This window comes from Nelumbo nucifera, chromosome 6, assembly GCF_055504915.1.
Source record: "Nelumbo nucifera cultivar China Antique chromosome 6, China Antique-T2T, whole genome shotgun sequence".
NCBI lineage: Eukaryota > Viridiplantae > Streptophyta > Magnoliopsida > Proteales > Nelumbonaceae > Nelumbo > Nelumbo nucifera.
The window spans coordinates 1,766,495-1,783,639 of NC_142654.1; the positions used below are offsets into that span (position 1 = coordinate 1,766,495).

The 17,145-nt window shown below is 39.5% G+C and overlaps 1 protein-coding gene across 5 annotated transcripts; it reads left to right on the plus strand.

Moving 5' to 3' along the window:
- Window positions 1–7,195: 7,195 nt before the first annotated feature.
- Window positions 7,196–15,727, plus strand: LOC104609279 (protein trichome birefringence-like 14). Of its 5 annotated transcripts, none has more exons than XM_010275547.3 (7): window positions 7,196–7,384; window positions 7,848–8,191; window positions 8,581–8,816; window positions 9,112–9,279; window positions 10,634–10,816; window positions 12,711–12,906; window positions 14,375–15,727. In XM_010275547.3, exons 3-7 carry the CDS (start codon window positions 8,663–8,665, stop codon window positions 15,201–15,203), a joined length of 1,530 nt encoding a protein of 509 aa, XP_010273849.1. In that variant the 5' UTR covers window positions 7,196–7,384; window positions 7,848–8,191; window positions 8,581–8,662; the 3' UTR covers window positions 15,204–15,727. The 5 variants fall into 5 exon arrangements, with proteins under 5 accessions (XP_010273849.1, XP_019055323.1, XP_010273851.1 ...); XM_010275549.3 differs by having other exon boundaries at window positions 7,200–7,615; XM_088889997.1 differs by having other exon boundaries at window positions 7,200–7,615; window positions 7,860–8,191.
- The last annotated feature ends 1,418 nt before the right edge of the window (window positions 15,728–17,145 follow it).

A 17,145-nucleotide genomic window follows, 5' to 3' on the forward strand; every position in this document is an offset into this window, starting at 1 on the left:
GACAACAACAACTTGGGGCTGTGGAGGAACTTTATGAGAATAAAGGTTTGGCTGGACGTGAGGAATCCCCTGAAGCGATGGAAGAAGATCAGAATGATGGGTGGAGAATGGTCGTTGGTGAAATTTAAGTATGAAAGGCTGAGCCACTTTTGTTTCATTTGTGGCTTATTGGGGCATACAGATCGATTTTGTGACAAGTTATTCTCTGCAAACGACGAAGAAGTCAAGAAGGAATGGGGGCAGTGGTTGCGAGCGCCGGACAAACGAACCACCGTGCATGGTGGGGAACAGTGGTTATGGGATAATGATACAGGAATATAGGGTGAGGATGGTAAGTTGCATGAGGTTAGGGCGGAAAATATTGGATCGTGCATGGCTAATATGAATAACGGTTATGGAAAGGCTTACACTATCGAATTTGGAAGCTCTAGTAAAAGAAGCAATATGCCAAAGACTTTGGAAACGTGTCTACATGCTTCTATAATTAGTCAGAAAGATCATGAAGCTGGTAAGGAGCACGTGCAATCAGATAAAGAAAGTGATATGGGCCTGGACCATGAAGATAATGGGCTGACTTTGCAAGATGATAGGAAAAAACGAAGAGCAGTGGAGACTTTAAATTCAGAACTAAAAACGGACTATATGGTCGTGGACAATGAAGACAAAAATGGTGAAGTTGGGAACAATAGTGTTCAGTTAAACAATGAGGATGATATTCTAGCTGGTCATTTTTTAATGGCAGGACCTGGTTCTCAGGCCTGCCGAGAACCATGATATGTTTAAGTTGGAACTGCCGAGGACTTGGCAATCCTCGTGCAGTTCATGCTCTTAGAGAACTTATCCATTCTTATAAGCCAGATGTTATCTTTTTAATTGAAACTCTTGTTCATGTCAATAAAATTGAAGAACTTTGAATTCAGATTGGCTTTGTTGGTGCTTTTGCGGTGGATAGGGATGAGAGGGGTGGTGGTATTGCTTTTCTTTGGAAAGCTCCTAATATGTGCTCTCTGTCGAATAATCATATTAATGTGCAGGTATGTGATGATGAGAAGGGTCCTTGGAGAATAACAGGCTTTTTACGGTTATCCGAATAGAAGTCATAGGAGGGAGTCATGGAATCTTCTTTGTGCTATCTGTGCTTCTTCTAGGTTGCCATGGTGCTGCATTGGAGACTTTAATGACATGCTTTCTCCTGAGGATAAGCAGGGCAGATTGGATCATCCTAACTGGCTTCTAGCTAGGTTTCGTGAGACTATTTCAGATTATCACCTTCACGAGATTTCTATTATTGGCTCTTGCTTCACATGGGAGAGAGGTAGAGGGACCGAGGCATGGGTCTAGGAAAGAATTGATAGGGCTTTTGCTTCAGAAGAGTGGTTGGGGTTATTTCCGGTTGCAAAGCTTTGAAATTTGGTTGCTCCTGTTTCGAACCATAATCCAATCCTATTAGAAACAGTGAGTGTTTCTCGTGTTCATCGTCATCTGCGCTTTCGCTTTGAAAATGGGTGGTTATGGGAGCCAGGTTTGAATAAAACGGTGGAGGATGCGTGGAGTTTGTCGAGGATGGGTGATGTTTCTTCTCGTTTGGATCAGTGTGGCAAAGCTCTTGCTAAATGGGGTTCGGGTCTAAATAAGAAATTCACTAGGGATATTGCTCAATGTAAAGCAGTTATTGAGAGGCTCAGGGACAACAGTATTCCTTCAGATATTGAGACTATTAAAGAAAAGAAAATTGAACTTTTAAAGCTTTTAGGGAAGGAGGAAGATTATTGGCGTCAGCGTAGCAAGAGTTTTTGGCTTCGCGATGGTGATGCCAATACTAAATATTTTCACGCGACAGCTTCCACGAGGAAAAGGACTAGTAGAATTTCGAGATTGATGGATGATGAGGGTAATTGGCATGATGATCCGAGTAGTCTTTGTCAAGTGGTTCAAGATTATTTTCGTAAGTTGTTTTCCTTGTCTTCTAGTTATGCTATTGAATGTTTCGATTTTTTTGATTGTAAAGTTTCAGACTCAGACAATGAGAAGTTGCTATCTCCATTTTCTTTTGAGGAGTTTAAGGAAGTTGTTTTCCAAATGCATCCGGACAAGTCCCCAAGTCCGGATGGCCTAAATCCAGCTTTCTATCAGAAATTCTAGCCCTTAATTGGTAAAGATATTTTTTAAGCTGCTGTGTCTTGGCTTTCTAGAGAAGAGTTTCCAGCTTCACTAAATGGCACTACTATAGTGCTTATTCCAAAGTGTGAGTCCCCAAAAACTATGAAAGATTTGAGACCTATTTCTCTTTGTAATGTGTTGTACAAGATCGTCTCAAAAGTGCTTGCTAATCGTCTTAAGGTTCTTCTTTCTAACATTATTTTGAATGCTCAATCTGCTTTCGTGCTTGGGAGAGCTATCACTGATAATGTCTTGGTAGCTTTTGAGTTTATTCATTTTATGAGGAGGAAGCAGAAGGGTAAGGTGGGCGAGGTTGCTCTCAAAATAGACATTAGCAAGGCTTATGATCGGGTGGACTGCTAGTTTCTCAAGCTTATGATGCAGAAATTGGGTTTTTCTGACAAATGGATTAGGTTGATCATGCTTTGTGTCACTACAGTTTCCTATTATGTGCCTTTCAATGGCATGGAGGTTGGGCCTATTATTCCCAATAGAGGTCTTCACCAAGGTGACCCGCTTTCCCCTTATTTATTTATTTTATGTGCTGAAGGCTTATCTGCTTTGATGTATAAAGCTGAAAGAGAAGGTTTGATTTATGGTTATCGTATTTGTCAGGGTGCACCTAGTGTTTCTCACCTTTTGTTTGCAGATAATAGTTTTTTCTTCTTCAAGGCAGAGGAAAGGGAATGTAATTCCATAAAGAATATCCTAAAAGTTTATGAAGAAGCATCGGGGCAAGCAATCAATTTTTCAGAAGTCGGGTGTGTTTTTCAGCTCAAATGTGCCTCAGGATGTGAAGGCTAGAGTGACTAGCGTGTTGGGGGTTGTTAATCCTATTAACGCAGGGAGGTACTTAGGCTTACCTTCTTTGATAGGTAGGAAGAAGAAGGAAGTTTTCAGATTTATTAGGGATCGTCTATGGCAGAGATTGCAGGGTTGGAAGAGTAAGCTTTTGTCTCGTGCGGGTAAGGAGATTTTAATTAAATATGTGGCTCAAGTTGTCCCCTCCTACTGCATGAGTACCTTTATGATTCATGTCTCTCTTAGCAAAGAGTTGGAGAGAATGATGAACTCATTTTGGTGGGGTAATTCCTACTCTAATGGCGGGGGCATTAAATGGCTTAGATGGGAGAAGGTTTGTGTAAGGAAGGAAGAGGGTGGTATGGGGTTTAGAGATATGCAAGCTTTCAACTTAGCAATACTTGCGAAGCAAGGTTGGAATATCCTTTCCAACCAGATGCTCTTGTTTGTCATGTTTTCAAGGCTAAATACTTCCTTGGGGGGGATTTTCTAGTAGCCCAATGTGGGCATAATCCAAGTTATACTTGGAAAAGCATCTGGCATTCTCGCATTGTTTTAGAGAAAGGTTGTAGGTGGAGAATTGGGGATGGGTAGCATATCCGTGTGTGGGATGATATGTGGCTTAAGGAGATGGGCAATTTTAAGGTTGATTCGCCTAGTGTTAAGGGGCTTGAAGATATTGTGGTTTCAGACCTATGGATTCCAGGCCACAAGGAATGGGATGTCGAAATGATTCATGAGCTTTTTGGCCCAAGGGATGCTAGTGCAATTTTGAATATTCCCTTGTCTTATGCTAGTCAAGAGGACCGACTAATTTGGCATTTATCACTAAATGGGGTATATTCAGTAAAATCAGTAAAGTCAGGATATAGGGTTGCAAGGGATCTTAATACCACTATCTCTCAAGATGTTATTTCGGGTGGATGGGATAAGTTGTGGAAGCTTCCTATTCCACCTAAGGCGAAGAGCTTTGTTTAGCGAATTTGTAGGGAGTGTTTGCCCTGTAAAGACCAGCTTGCTAGGCGTGGCATCCAGTTAGATACTTCCTGTCATCTCTGTAATACTAGCGTTGAAAGTCGGAGCCATGTCTTGTTATCATGTCCGTATACTCAAGCTTGTTGGTCTAAGGCTGGCATTAGCGTAAATGTGTCGAATAACGCCTCTTTTGGCGATTGTCTTCTTGAGTTTTTAGCAGGAACTGATTATGACAAGTCTAGACGTGCTTGCATGGTTTTGTGGAGCATCTGGTCTCAACGTAACTCCAAGCTGTGGAGAAATAATTTTAAGTTGTCTAATCATGTTGTTACTAGGAGTTTGCAGCTTCTCCATGATTGGAAGCAAGCTCAAATATAGAAGCGATTGGGCATGGTTATTAATCTTAACCACCAAGGTAACGGTAATTGGTGTGCTCCCCCTCCTCGTTCCTTCAAGTGTAATGTTGATGCTGCCTCTTTCACGAGTAGTAACCTCACTAGGTTTGGGATAGTTATACGTGATGAGCTTGGTGCTTTCATGAAAGGTTACATGTCCACAATTCCTGGTCTATTCGTTTCGAAAGAAGGGGAAGTAATGGGCCATTATAACAGCAATTAAATGGGTGACCAGCATGGATATCCAAAATGTGGTATTTGAAACTGATGCCCTAGTAGTATGAAAAGCCCTTCATGCTCCAGCTTCGGATCTGTCCGAATTTGGCTCCCTCATTCATGAGTGTTCCTCGTTGTTACAGCAAGGTGTAAACTTCTCGATGGCTTATGTCGAAAGATAAACTAACACTGTAGCCCACAGCTTAGTTAGGGCTTTTTGTCGTTTCGTTAATCTTTGTATTTGGCATGAGCCTCTATCGTTTGTGGAGGAATTGTTTGTTTGTGATATTTCTAGTTGATTAATGCATTGCAGTTTATTAAAAAAAAAAAAAGATAAAACTCCGTCATAAAATACACGGGCCCACAGCCCTTTGAATATCGAGTAATCGGCTAATCGCAGTTGTTATGTTTGTCGGTATGTATATGCAACCACACGGCAACGAATTCACATCTTCTGCGACCAAAGTCGTAGCACTGAACTCACGTGGGACTCTCCATATACGAACACGTCATGAATGTGCGAATTGCTTTTTGAATTCTCATCTCCACCGACCACCCTTTAGTGTGAGTGTACCGTGTTTGGTCCTCAAAGGAGTGACAGATGTATTATCGTCAATCATGGTCTTGAAAATGGTGGAATTGATTAGTACTTAGATATTGAATAAACGTTAACCCCATTTTTACGGTTCGGATCCCGTGCCATTGGACTTGAAGCGATTTATTTTGTTTTGAGTGTATACAAGATAATAGATAACGGAAAAACGGGACAGAATATATATATTTACATATTTTTTTCATTTTAATATTTTATTTTCTTTTATTAAAAACTCATATATAAGAGAACTTTCTGTTCCTTCTCTATGAAAACTGAAAACTTTTTCGTCTAAGATTGCATTCGAAATTCCTTATTATAAGGATTTATTTTTTTCATAGTTAAAATCTTGATGTTTATAAGGAAATTTTAACTATAAAAGAAGATAAATCAACGACAAATGCAGCCTAAGTTTGATTACGAGACCATGAATAGTTCCATTTGATTTGAATAGAAGAAAAGTAGTAAAAAAAAATCTAACTGAGACCAAGAAAGTGTAGATTCAGAAACAATTCAGACATTTGATTCTCTGGTTTATTTTTCAGTGCTCCCCATAACCTGGTCTTCGCTGTGCTTGAGCGGACATCAAAAACATGAATCGTGACAATCAATGACAGTTTTAATACACAAAATGAAAAAAAAAAAGTACAAAGAGAACAGCTGAAACAATTTTTAAAATTGAACAAAAAAAAAAAACTCAGATAAAAGAACATCTTATCCCAAATCTTGAGATATTCAAATTGATGAAGGAAGATTTGGCCCGACCTTACAAATCACGGCACGTGGCAAAAAAGGCAAGTAGCTCGGCACTTAAGACAGCGTACCGAGGATATAAACGCCAAAGGGAAGGGACCAGCAGGCCCGAACTCCCTACTTAGAGCTCGAACTCCCTAGCAAGGGGCCCGAGCTCCCTACTTAGTGGTCGAACTCCCTACAAGGAACCCGAACTCCCTGCAAGGTGCCCGAGCTCCCTACTTAGTGGTCGAACTCCCTGCAAGGTGCCCGAACTCCCTACTTAGTGGTCGAACTCCCTGCGAGGAACCCGAACTCTCCCTTTGACCCCAAGTCACACAAGCAGAGACCCGAACTGGCCCGTCTTATGACAGTTCGGGGCCCCCCTTATCCGAACTCAAGACTTCGCCTCACGCACTGCTCTAGGCACTTCGCTTCTGGAGCATTGAACTGGACGAACCGCGCCGTACCTGACACCGAAGGAGTCCATATCCAGGGGCGGCGCACCTGACTGACTTGGGATCTGACGCTTGATGGCCGCATTTCAAACGGCCACCTGCCACCGTCACCTGTCACCACTGCCCCCAGTTATAGAGATGGCTCCGACAAAAGGAGCAGTGACGGTTCTGCCCCAACAGAGACGATGACGCCTGAACTGGCAGAAGCACGGAAATACTCATTCCCGACCTGACAGGAGTCTAGGAGTGAGTGCGCGAGGTGATTATAAAATGCTCTCCACCCCCAAAGAGGATGTATGCAAACTTTGCGCTATCTGGTTTATCTTGCCTTTTAAGGATTCTAACTTAAGCTTCAGAGCCTTTACACCGGGTTCTCCCCGGAGCTTCCTCATCTCCTTCGTTTCAGATTCTCTGCTACTCGGTTCAGAGGCAAGATCGCTGACAGCTAAAACCGGCCAAATTGCACATCATCACAAATCATAGTTGAACCCCTGTTATCAAAAACAAATAGTTTTTAGATATTCGTTATACCTCTGATTTTCATTAAAAAAAAAACTCGGATGAAAGAGCATGTTATTCCACATCTTGAGATAATAAGAGATATTCAATCATAGTCGAACTCCTGTAATTTCAGATTTCTGAGAGTACAGTCTATTTATCCCAAAAAATAAATAAAACAAAAATGATTTGGTTTCATTAATATCAAGTTTGGGTGGTGACGTGAGCTAATTTCAACGTGTCTTAAAATGAGTGGACTCGAATGAAAATCCCTCCGAGTCCAAACGGACAGGATCCAGAGTGCATTTTCCTTCTTCCGTACTCTCTCTCTCTCTCTCCAAATTTCGTTTATTTCGTTGTAGTGTTCGCCTGTTCGGTGTTGCTTTTGTTTTCTCCCTTCTCGAAGAGATTCGGTCGTTTATCTTTCCCCAAGTTGCCACAGATCTATTTCTAGATCGTTTCTTTCCATTGGGAAGCAAGAGTGCAAGATTACAGAGATGCGCCTTCACTTATTTTTGTTTTCAGTTCATTCATCTTTACTTTTCCTAGTTTAAGAGGTGCTCTTGCTATTCCATAGTTTTTTTTCCTAATTTCTTTCTGGGTCTTGCATAAAATGATTTATATTGATTGGAAAGGTGTTATTGCTATTGGGCCTTGGATAGAATGATTTATATTTGATTGGGAACACGTAAACTTTATTCTGAAAGATCGTCTGCCCGTTCGGACATGATAATAGAGGTTCCTTGGAAGTTCTGATGGGATGTTTTAAAGCCTTTAACCCCTGATCGGTAAATGAGTTGATCTGAGCTATGTTCCCCGAGATTGGCCCTCCTTTCTCATTGGCATTAGAAATCATTTGAGATGATTAATTGATGTATATGTGGATTTTCTTTGTTTTGTTGTTATAGCAGGAAAGTTTTTTTTTTTTTTTTCTTATTTCCTTCTTGGCATTCCAAAGTCTATGGTATTATGGCATAAGAAATGTCTGCAGTCACTGAATCAGATCATTTTCTTGGATAGGAAATTTTGTAGGGATCACGTTGAATGGTGGGTACTGATGCTATTATCCATGCAAACAGCAGAGTGGGGGACAAGCTGAAGTTGTGTGCTTGGCTTTATAATAGAATCCGAATCTCTTTCCAGTGACAAAGAGATCTTATGCACAATGAACTGCAAGTTCAGATTATTACTTTGAAGTGAGATCTTATCCAAGTTGCAGCATGAGTTGGACCCGAGAAGTGATTTCTTACTTGGAAGTGTCATTAGTAAAAGAATGAGCTTGAGACAAAGGTTCCCTCGATCAAACTCTCGATGCACTATGAGAATTGTTTCAACCAATCTGGCAGTGAAGCTTTCCCATCTTGGTAAACATGAGTCTTGAAATATAGATGTGCATTTGATGATGTGGTTTATATCTGGTCATGTTTATTCTGTTTTGCTTCATTAACATTGTTTTAGGTAAATTTGAACTGCACTCTGTCATCTATCTTCATAATTCTATTTTAATCTTGTTGTTAATAATTTCATAATTTTTTTTATTTGATACAGGTATTTGAATATAAATCATTAACTCAATAAAATCCTTTTCAGTACTTATACCCCTCTTTCAATTGATTACTTCATATGTCCTTTTCCTATTTAAGTGCCTAAATAAATGACTTCTGAGTGGTTCAGTACACCCAGAATTGAGACTGATTTATCTGTTCTTTTTAGGATGTGCCTTTTTATATGAAATGTTACCATATGTTTACAGGCAATTGTAGAAGGGGATGAAGAAAACCATGTATTTGATGGCATTCACATACTTGTAACTTGAGATTTTGGTGCATGTAAAGATGAAAGGAGGTTTTCATGGGTTGAGGGCTAAACAACTTTCTCTCAGTCTCATTGCTTTGGTTTGCACATTCGTTTTTATTTGGGCATGGGAGAAAACCCCGCTTCTTACCTCATTGCTCCCACCTCAAAGCCGGTTCTCGATGCCTTCTTCAGGTTAGTCTCCCCTTGTATCACATTTTCAGTCTAGATTTTTTGTTTTGTTTTCAGTTGGTATTAAGTTATTACTTTTTTATAATGGAGAAGCTAACAACAGAGTTAAGAGAGCTAGACAATTCCAAGTAAATATTAAGAACTATGTTTGCTGAGATAAAATGTTTAAATCAGAATTACTTCAGAAAATAGAAAGAATATTAATCAAAAGAAAAAAGAAAAGAGAAAGAAAGAAGTACATGCATTTTATCTTTGGTTCAATCTATGGTATTTTGACTATTTTCTGCTGGTGGTACAGAGATTCTCTTCGGTGCACCTGTGGTGAAGGAAATGTCTTCAAATCCAGGTATTTATGTGAAGGAAGAATCATCAAATGCGGTAGCACCTATGAGGTCTGCAAACACGAGCTCTTCCAAAAAGAGTATAACTGATAACAATTCAACACCACCCCCTATGGAGAAGGAAGGTAGTTTTTTTTGTCAGTATTTATAATTTTTGCTCTTGAGTGCCCATTTAGTTTGTTACCTTGCTACCATGAGCAATTTGGTGATGACCACATGTCTCCACCTCATTGGTCAGCCTTTGGTACTTGTCAATATGGATTTTTGCTCCCTATCGGCATGTTTTTGTTTGAATGTACTCCAAAATCCTTGTTTATTGGAGATCCATATTTGTCCAGCCTGTTTCTCTGAGACATAGTTTTCAAGGTGCCAAGGCGAGGCTAGGCGATAGGGGGGTGCCTTGTCGCCTATGCGGGCACCTAGGCGACGTCTAGGCGATGAATTTTTTTTTTAAGTAAAACCATATATGTAGGGTAGTTCCCTAGGTTCCATAACCATCTTTCCTTAATAATTATTCATAATTTTCATAAGAGAAGTATAAATTTCATGTTTTAAGTCTAGAAAATCAACACTTTATGAGAAGAAGTGTTGATTAGACAAAATTCTAAGTTCTTCCCTTGCTTATTGGTTCAGGTTTTGAAATTTTTGAGGGTTCAATCAAGAATCAAAATTTCGATATGATACGCCCCATATCAGGTGCATTGTATTGTATCTTTGGGGTCCCGATACACGTTTACAGGTGTTTTCGGGAACCCATTTTATATATTTAAAAGTGAATTGAAAACCAAAGAAATAAAAAAATAGGGGGAGTATCGTTATAAGTACCGATACACCTCTGCCAATACACAGGTGTATCGATACTTTGAACCATGGGTTCAATACAGCAGTTAGCAATGTTTGCGTTGATTAAACCCTAACAAAATAATAAAATAATAAAAATAAATTAGTATATAAACACATAAAATGAATATTCTAGTTTAATAGTGTCTATTTTATAATTATAATGTCAAAAATTTAAAAATATAATAGTATTTTATAACCCGGTGCACAAAACTGCTTGGCGACTGGGTGAGGCGAACCTCCAAAGGCGCCTTGTCACCTAGGCGCCCGCCTTGACAACTATGCTCTGAGATTATTACAATCATCCGAGCACTCTGTTTTTGGATATACCAAACTAGCTTATGTTTCTATGATTCAAAATGCTTCTCTGGATGGCCCAGTGTTTTTGTTTTTTCTATTATGTTCAACACCAAGAGCTTAGGGTACAGATTGAAGATCCATAATATCTGCCCTATTTATCATTTCATTGCTATGGTTTGCAACATATCAGAGACAATTGTTTCTTTTTTCTTATTAATTCAAGATTCTTCTTTGAAGCTTGGATTCCCCAGTCAATGGGTTTTTTGTTATGTTAACACTAAATTGTCATGGTACATTTGATTCCATGTTTATCTTTTGGGTTTTCATATGGTGCTGCAGAAATTTCACCAACTGCATTGGGGAAATGGGGGGCAGCACCTAAACCAGGCCCGAAAGGAGAAAAAGGACCAAAAAAAGTAGAACAAGATGCCAACAGAATAGCAATGATGGATTCTGAAACCAATAACTCCTTTGTGAAGGGAAAAGGTGATGCAGATGAACCAACTCTTGTAAAGGAGAAAGGTAAACTGCTTTGCATTGTCTCTACTAGATCTTTATTGATTACAACCTTGAAGCTTGCTGGTTATAGTGGTATTATCCTTCTACCACACATATGATGCATATGCATATGAATGATTGGATAACCTCTTTTATTGGATAAAGTTAATAAAAAAAGATCATCTGGCGAGATTTCCCTGATTGTGTTGGCAATCTTTGCTGCCTTATGTTCAGAAAACTCATAATTAACAGATTCATTGGAGATTTTATTGTTCAGGTATTAGTATGATCTGGTTGACTAAAACATGGATTAATTTTAGTATATTGCTTGCCCAACAAAAAGAGGAAGCAGTATGTGGAGATGTTTTAGAGCAGCCACCATATGGACAATTTGGGAAGAAAGAAATGCGAGAATTTTCCAAGATAAGGAGAGATCCTTTATAGAAGTGAAGGATTGTATTTTAACTAGGGCTAGTCATTGGCTGAAATCCTTGGTTTCTTTCAACTTTTTCTCCTTTGATGACATCTGGAGGAATTGAGCTGCAATTGCACACACTTCGATTAGGAAAAACAGAGCTGCAACAAGCTGGGTAACTCCTTCGGAAGGGGTTATTAAATTGAATTTTGACGGAAGTAGTCATGGTAACCTAGGATTGTCTGGCATAGGAGTCCTAAGGAGTGAGAATGGCAACATCATCTCCTTATTTTCAGGCCTGGTGGGGATAGGGGATTCCACAAGAGCTGAGTTGCTGGCCGCAGTACATGGGATTCAGATTGCCAAACAATTAGGAGTGGAGAACTTGTCAAATCCAGACTCAATTGTTTGGAGTTATAGGGATCTCATAAAAAAAGTGAAATGCTTAACACAGTGTGTAGATTCCAATGGGTGGGTAGGGAGGCAAATGCTTTGGCTGATTTTCTTGCTAAACAGGGGTCCTCTAGGGATCAGTTATTTTGGGCAACTTTGTAATCTTTATTTTTTATCACTTGTAATGCTTAGGGGAGGCTGCATCTTGTGCCTTTCCAAGGGATGCTTGTAAAGCTTTTATCCTTCTTGTTTAATAAAATCAATTCTCAATTATCAAAAAAGAAAAAAAAAAAGAATACCTGAATTTACTAGAAATGTTCTAGTCCTCTAGTGATCACATTGTCCTCTCTGAAGACTGCATCAACAATATAAAACCTGATTGCATTCATAGACATCAGATTCCTCATAAAGTTGAGGCCTTCATGAGGCTGGATAGGAAAGTTATTGCTATTGATCGCCTAAATAATAGAGACTGCCTGATTAAGTGTTTATTATGCAAAGAGTTGGAAAGATCATTGAACAACCTTTTTCTCTGATATCATGTTGCTTATTTTCTTTTTCCTTTGGACTAGACTGGGTTTGACCAATCTCCATTCAGTCTGTGCTCCTTTCTTGTCATTCTTTTCCCTTAAGGAACCAGCCGGGCAGTGATCTTGTGGAACATGATTTCTTTAGAACTGCTGGCCTGTTATGAAAATGAGAAGTTGAAGGATTTTCAATATATTGAAAAGATTTTTTACCCTTGTGTCTTTGGATGCTTACAGTTTGTTAATGGATTTTTTGATTGTAGCTTTGGAAGACTTAGGCTCTTTCTAAATAAAGAACTTTGTTCATTTTAAGGACTTTCTGTTTGTCCCTCCTTTTGTGTATATTTTTATGTGTACACAGACACTAATTACTTCAATGAATATTCACCAGAAACAAAATCTAAACACTGCTAAATTATTTGAGTTGATTATTAGTAGACTGCTAATCAATTTCATTTGCAACATGGATATTCTGGATCTCTCTCTCTCTCTCTCTCTCTGAAATACTTTGGTTTACTTTCCCATATGCAACTTGCAGTGTTGTGCATTTTAATAATTAATATTCATTTTTGTTCACTGTCAGTCTGTAATTATGCAAAAGGAAAATGGGTTGCAGATGATAGAAGACCACTATATTCTGGATTTGGTTGTAAGCAGTGGCTTTCAGGGATGTGGGCATGTAGGTTGACCCAGCGCACAGATTTTTCCTATGAAAGCTTTCGATGGCAGCCAGAAAATTGTGAGATGCCAGACTTTGAAGGGTCTAAATTTTTGAGAAGGTATAGAACCTTTTTCCTATTTACCTTACTGCAGAGATCCCATCATGTGACTTCCTGCCTAGGGTGAAGGATACAAGTTAAAACTACTAGAAGATTGCCTATGCCATGAATTAACCTAATGGAAGTTTTCTTCATTCCCTCACCAATGCATTTCTGTTTTATCATCCTAATGTTGTGATCAGAAATATAATAAGTGCTATGGAAAAGAGAAGTATTTGGAATGTTATGGCCCCTTAATATGTCTCTTGGTTCTGAGATGATGTTTGTGGAGGGCAAACCTTGGCTCGAATTAGGTGGGTGAGAGAGATACAGGTAGCCTGTAACCTTGATCCTCAGATTCACTAAATCTCTAGAGGATGTGCTTTTCTCCACTTTCCTCCTTAGGGGTGCCTGCCCATTTATGTTGTCAATGTCATGTTTAAGTATTTCCTTTTTGTGCATGTATTCATTTTGTCTTTTTCCTTTTGAAAAAATCTCCCTCTGTAGATAAACTAAAAAATGGCCATTACCCAATGTTGGTCCCACCTATCGGGGGTCTTGGGAGGGGTAGACTGGATATGGTACTAAACTTTTGGCATTTTTTGCACAAAGTGGAAGCTTTCAGACTTGAACCTGTGTTTTGATGCTTTCCAGCCCTAAATTTTACCATTACACCAAGTAATGGCCCCCCATCTGTAGATAAACTAGTGGAGGGAACAATCTAACATTATTTGCTTCTTTGTTTTTGTTACCAGATTGCATTGGTCTGTGGTTTGAATTAGAAGCTATGATCTACATTTCGTTTTTAGGGATGCAACTCTGGCCAGGTTGGTTTCTGTTGAGGTCAACCCTGACTAATCCACTGTGTTAAACCTCAACCCTAACCTAACTGATCATGATTAGGTTGGTTAGGTTGGGTTGCATTCAGGTGGGAACTTCACCTATCAAATTATAAACACATGTCAAATTTACCAAGAGATGGTATAATGGTAAAATTTAGGGCTGACAAGTGTGAGAATACAGGTTCGAGTCTGAGAGTGGCCACTTTGTGCTAAAAACATGCCAAAGGTTGGGTCCATATCTAGTCCATCTCTCCCAATACCCTAGATAGCTGGGACCAGTACTGGGTAATGGCCTTAATGCACAAATACACACTATCATATTCATCTAAACATACCTATTCTATATGAAAATGATATAAAGACATCATTAATAATACCTTACAATAACCCACCCTTTGTAATCATTGTCTCTCTTCTTCCTTCTCATTAGTGTAATATTATTGGGTTAGGGTTGGGTCAGGTTGCCCAAGGCATTAACCTTAACCCAACCCTGCTTTATATCTGGTTGGAATTTCTCAACCCTAACCAATTGTTAATCCAACCGAACCCTTTTTTGGGTTGGGTCCAGTTGGCCCAACCAACCCCTATTCATTTTCTTTGGGTTGAGTTTTATATGCAATTTCATTGATGTTGATGTTGTATTCCAGGATGCAGAACAAGACTGTAGCTTTTGTTGGGGATTCATTGGGCAGGCAGCAGTTCCAATCACTAATGTGTATGGTGACAGGTGGCGAAGAGTCACCAGATGTCTTAGATGTTGGAAGTGAATATGGTCTTGTCAAAAATCCTGGTGCTGTGCGGCCTGATGGTTGGGCATATAGGTTCCTGAATACCAATACTACTATTCTTTATTACTGGTCTGCAAGCCTTTGTGACTTGGAGCCTCTTAATATCACAGACCCAGCCACAGATTATGCCATGCACCTTGATCGTCCAGCAGCATTCTTGCGCCACTACCTTCACAGGTTTGATGTCCTGGTCCTCAATACAGGACATCATTGGAACAGAGGAAAACTTAAAGCAAACCGGTGGGTAATGCATGTTGGAGGCGTGCCCAATACCAATAGGAAGCTTGCTGATATTGCAAGTGCCAAGAATTTCACTATCTATAGTGTTGTCAAGTGGCTAGACTTGCAGCTTCCGAAACATCCACAACTTAGAGCCTTCTTCAGGGCTATCTCACCGAGGCATTTCTTTAATGGGGAGTGGAATTCAGGGGGAAGCTGTGATAATACCACTCCGTTGACTGGAGGAAAGGAGGTTCTGCAAGATAATTCAAGTGATCCTGTTGCTGAAGGAGCTGTGAAGGGCACAGATGTGAAGTTCTTAGATATAACTGCTCTGTCCCAGTTGAGAGATGAGGGACACATATCCCGGTACAGCATTAAAGCCACACCGGGTGTCCAGGATTGCTTGCATTGGTGTTTACCAGGCATTCCTGATACATGGAATGAGATCCTTTATGCACAGCTCTAGACTGTATTTTGCCACTGGTTAATCAAGTCTTACGAGAAAGAATATTAACTGCCTAGATTGAGGAACATCTTAATTCTGAGGACCCATTGCCAAAAGCAACAGACTGACTGAGCATCCATATAATCTATCCTGAAAGGCAGTGCAAAAACAGGGTTTGGTGCTGATTGATCAGAGTCTCACTTGCTCATCTCCCTCAAAGTGTGAGCTGCTGAAATTACTTACGGAGCATCTTGGAACCAACTGGAATGAAATGGTGTCTTTGTTTCCATTGCATGTAAAAGCACAAGATTACCTTCTAAACTGGAGTCATTTTTTTCCTAGGAAAAAATATGTTCAAGTTTGTTTTAGGGTCTCGATAAATTAAGGGAATCCGATGTTTCCTTTGTAACTAGAGATGACTTCATTTTTTATTAGGATATTGTGGTTCAGATGTTATTGAAAAGTGAAAAGCAAACCGGATGAGTCATCTAAATGTGCAATCAAGATTTAAGTTCTTTTTCTCTGGTTAAATGGTTGATCTTACTCAATGGTCCACTACCTAGGCATATGCTTTTTCCTGCCTTGCAGGGTGCATTGAATTTTCTCTGCTCTTGATTATTTCTCTCCTGTGGAGTATAGAACTGTGAAAGGGCAATTTCAGTTGAGCTGCTTAACAGAATGAAGACCTCTCAGCCAGTTCCTGTATTGGCATCCTAAATAAGGCAGTGTTACAAGACCTCCAATATCTTGTAAGTTCCTTGTGACTAGTCCTATTTTGCTGTTATTTTGGTTCATTCATGAGCTGAATGCAGAATCTTGTATCGGACTATAAGCATAAAGTATACATGCTTCAATTCTTTAATGGAAATATGTCAAAAAGGCCTGAGCATTTAGCTTTTGAATTTGTCAGTAAGATATCATTTTCCTTTGAGATAAATTAGGTTCCTCTGAATTAGGAAGACATGTGAGGAGGGCACATTTCATATCAATATGCACTTCCCATCTACCACCTCCACCCTAGGAGAGTTGGTACAGGTGTTATTTCCTTTGGGAGAGATGTATAGTCAGAAGTCCCTTTCTCATTTTCTTTTCCATCCCCCAATCTGAACAGAAACCATTGCTAACTTTAGAAATTTGGAGGTGTTGAATGCATTGTCTCATAATCAGGGTGACACTTCTCTGATTAATATTCTTGTTTTACTGAAAAAAAAAAACATAAAGAGATGTAGTGACTATCAAAAAATACACTTTTTGTTTTACTTGCCTGTAAAAAATCTTGGGTAAAATATAGAGAACTAATCCTGTACTTTGGGGACAGTGACACTAATGCCCCCGAACTTTCCTTTATGACAGAGAGCTACCTTGTACTGTCAGATTCCAACACAGCTTGCTTTTTGCATTCCATCATTTTTGAACTTTTCTGAGACCATTTTGCACTCTCCTTTATTGCACCTCCAAAACCCAAGTTTTGAACTTTTCCTATCTTCTTTTTTCTTTTCATTTATTTAATAGAGAGTTGAAGGATAGTTGAAAGAAGTAGAGTGCCTGCTATTGTTGGCTCTGACCAACAATAAAATAAAGGGCAAAGTGGTCTCATAAAAGTTCAAAATGGACAGAATGCTAATGGCTGGTGGAGAGTGTTGGCATATGAAAGTTCATGGTAGCTCTCTGTTTCAAATGAAAGTTCGGAGACCTAACTGTCTCTACCCCCAAAATGCAGGGTAGTTTTCTGTATTTTATCCAAGAATCTTTTTTCTTTACAGTGAATATGACTAACCTAGAGAGAACCCCAAGCATCAACCTTTTTTTGAGTGGTTGTGGCACTCACTCCCAAGTCTAGTTCAGCTCAAAGCAAGGGAATAACTTAAGAAGTCCCCTGAATGTTGCACACTTGCACCAGGATGTGAATGCCTTGGTACTAGGCTAGCTAACTAGCTTGGTCTGGTTGTCTTGTCTTGAGTCT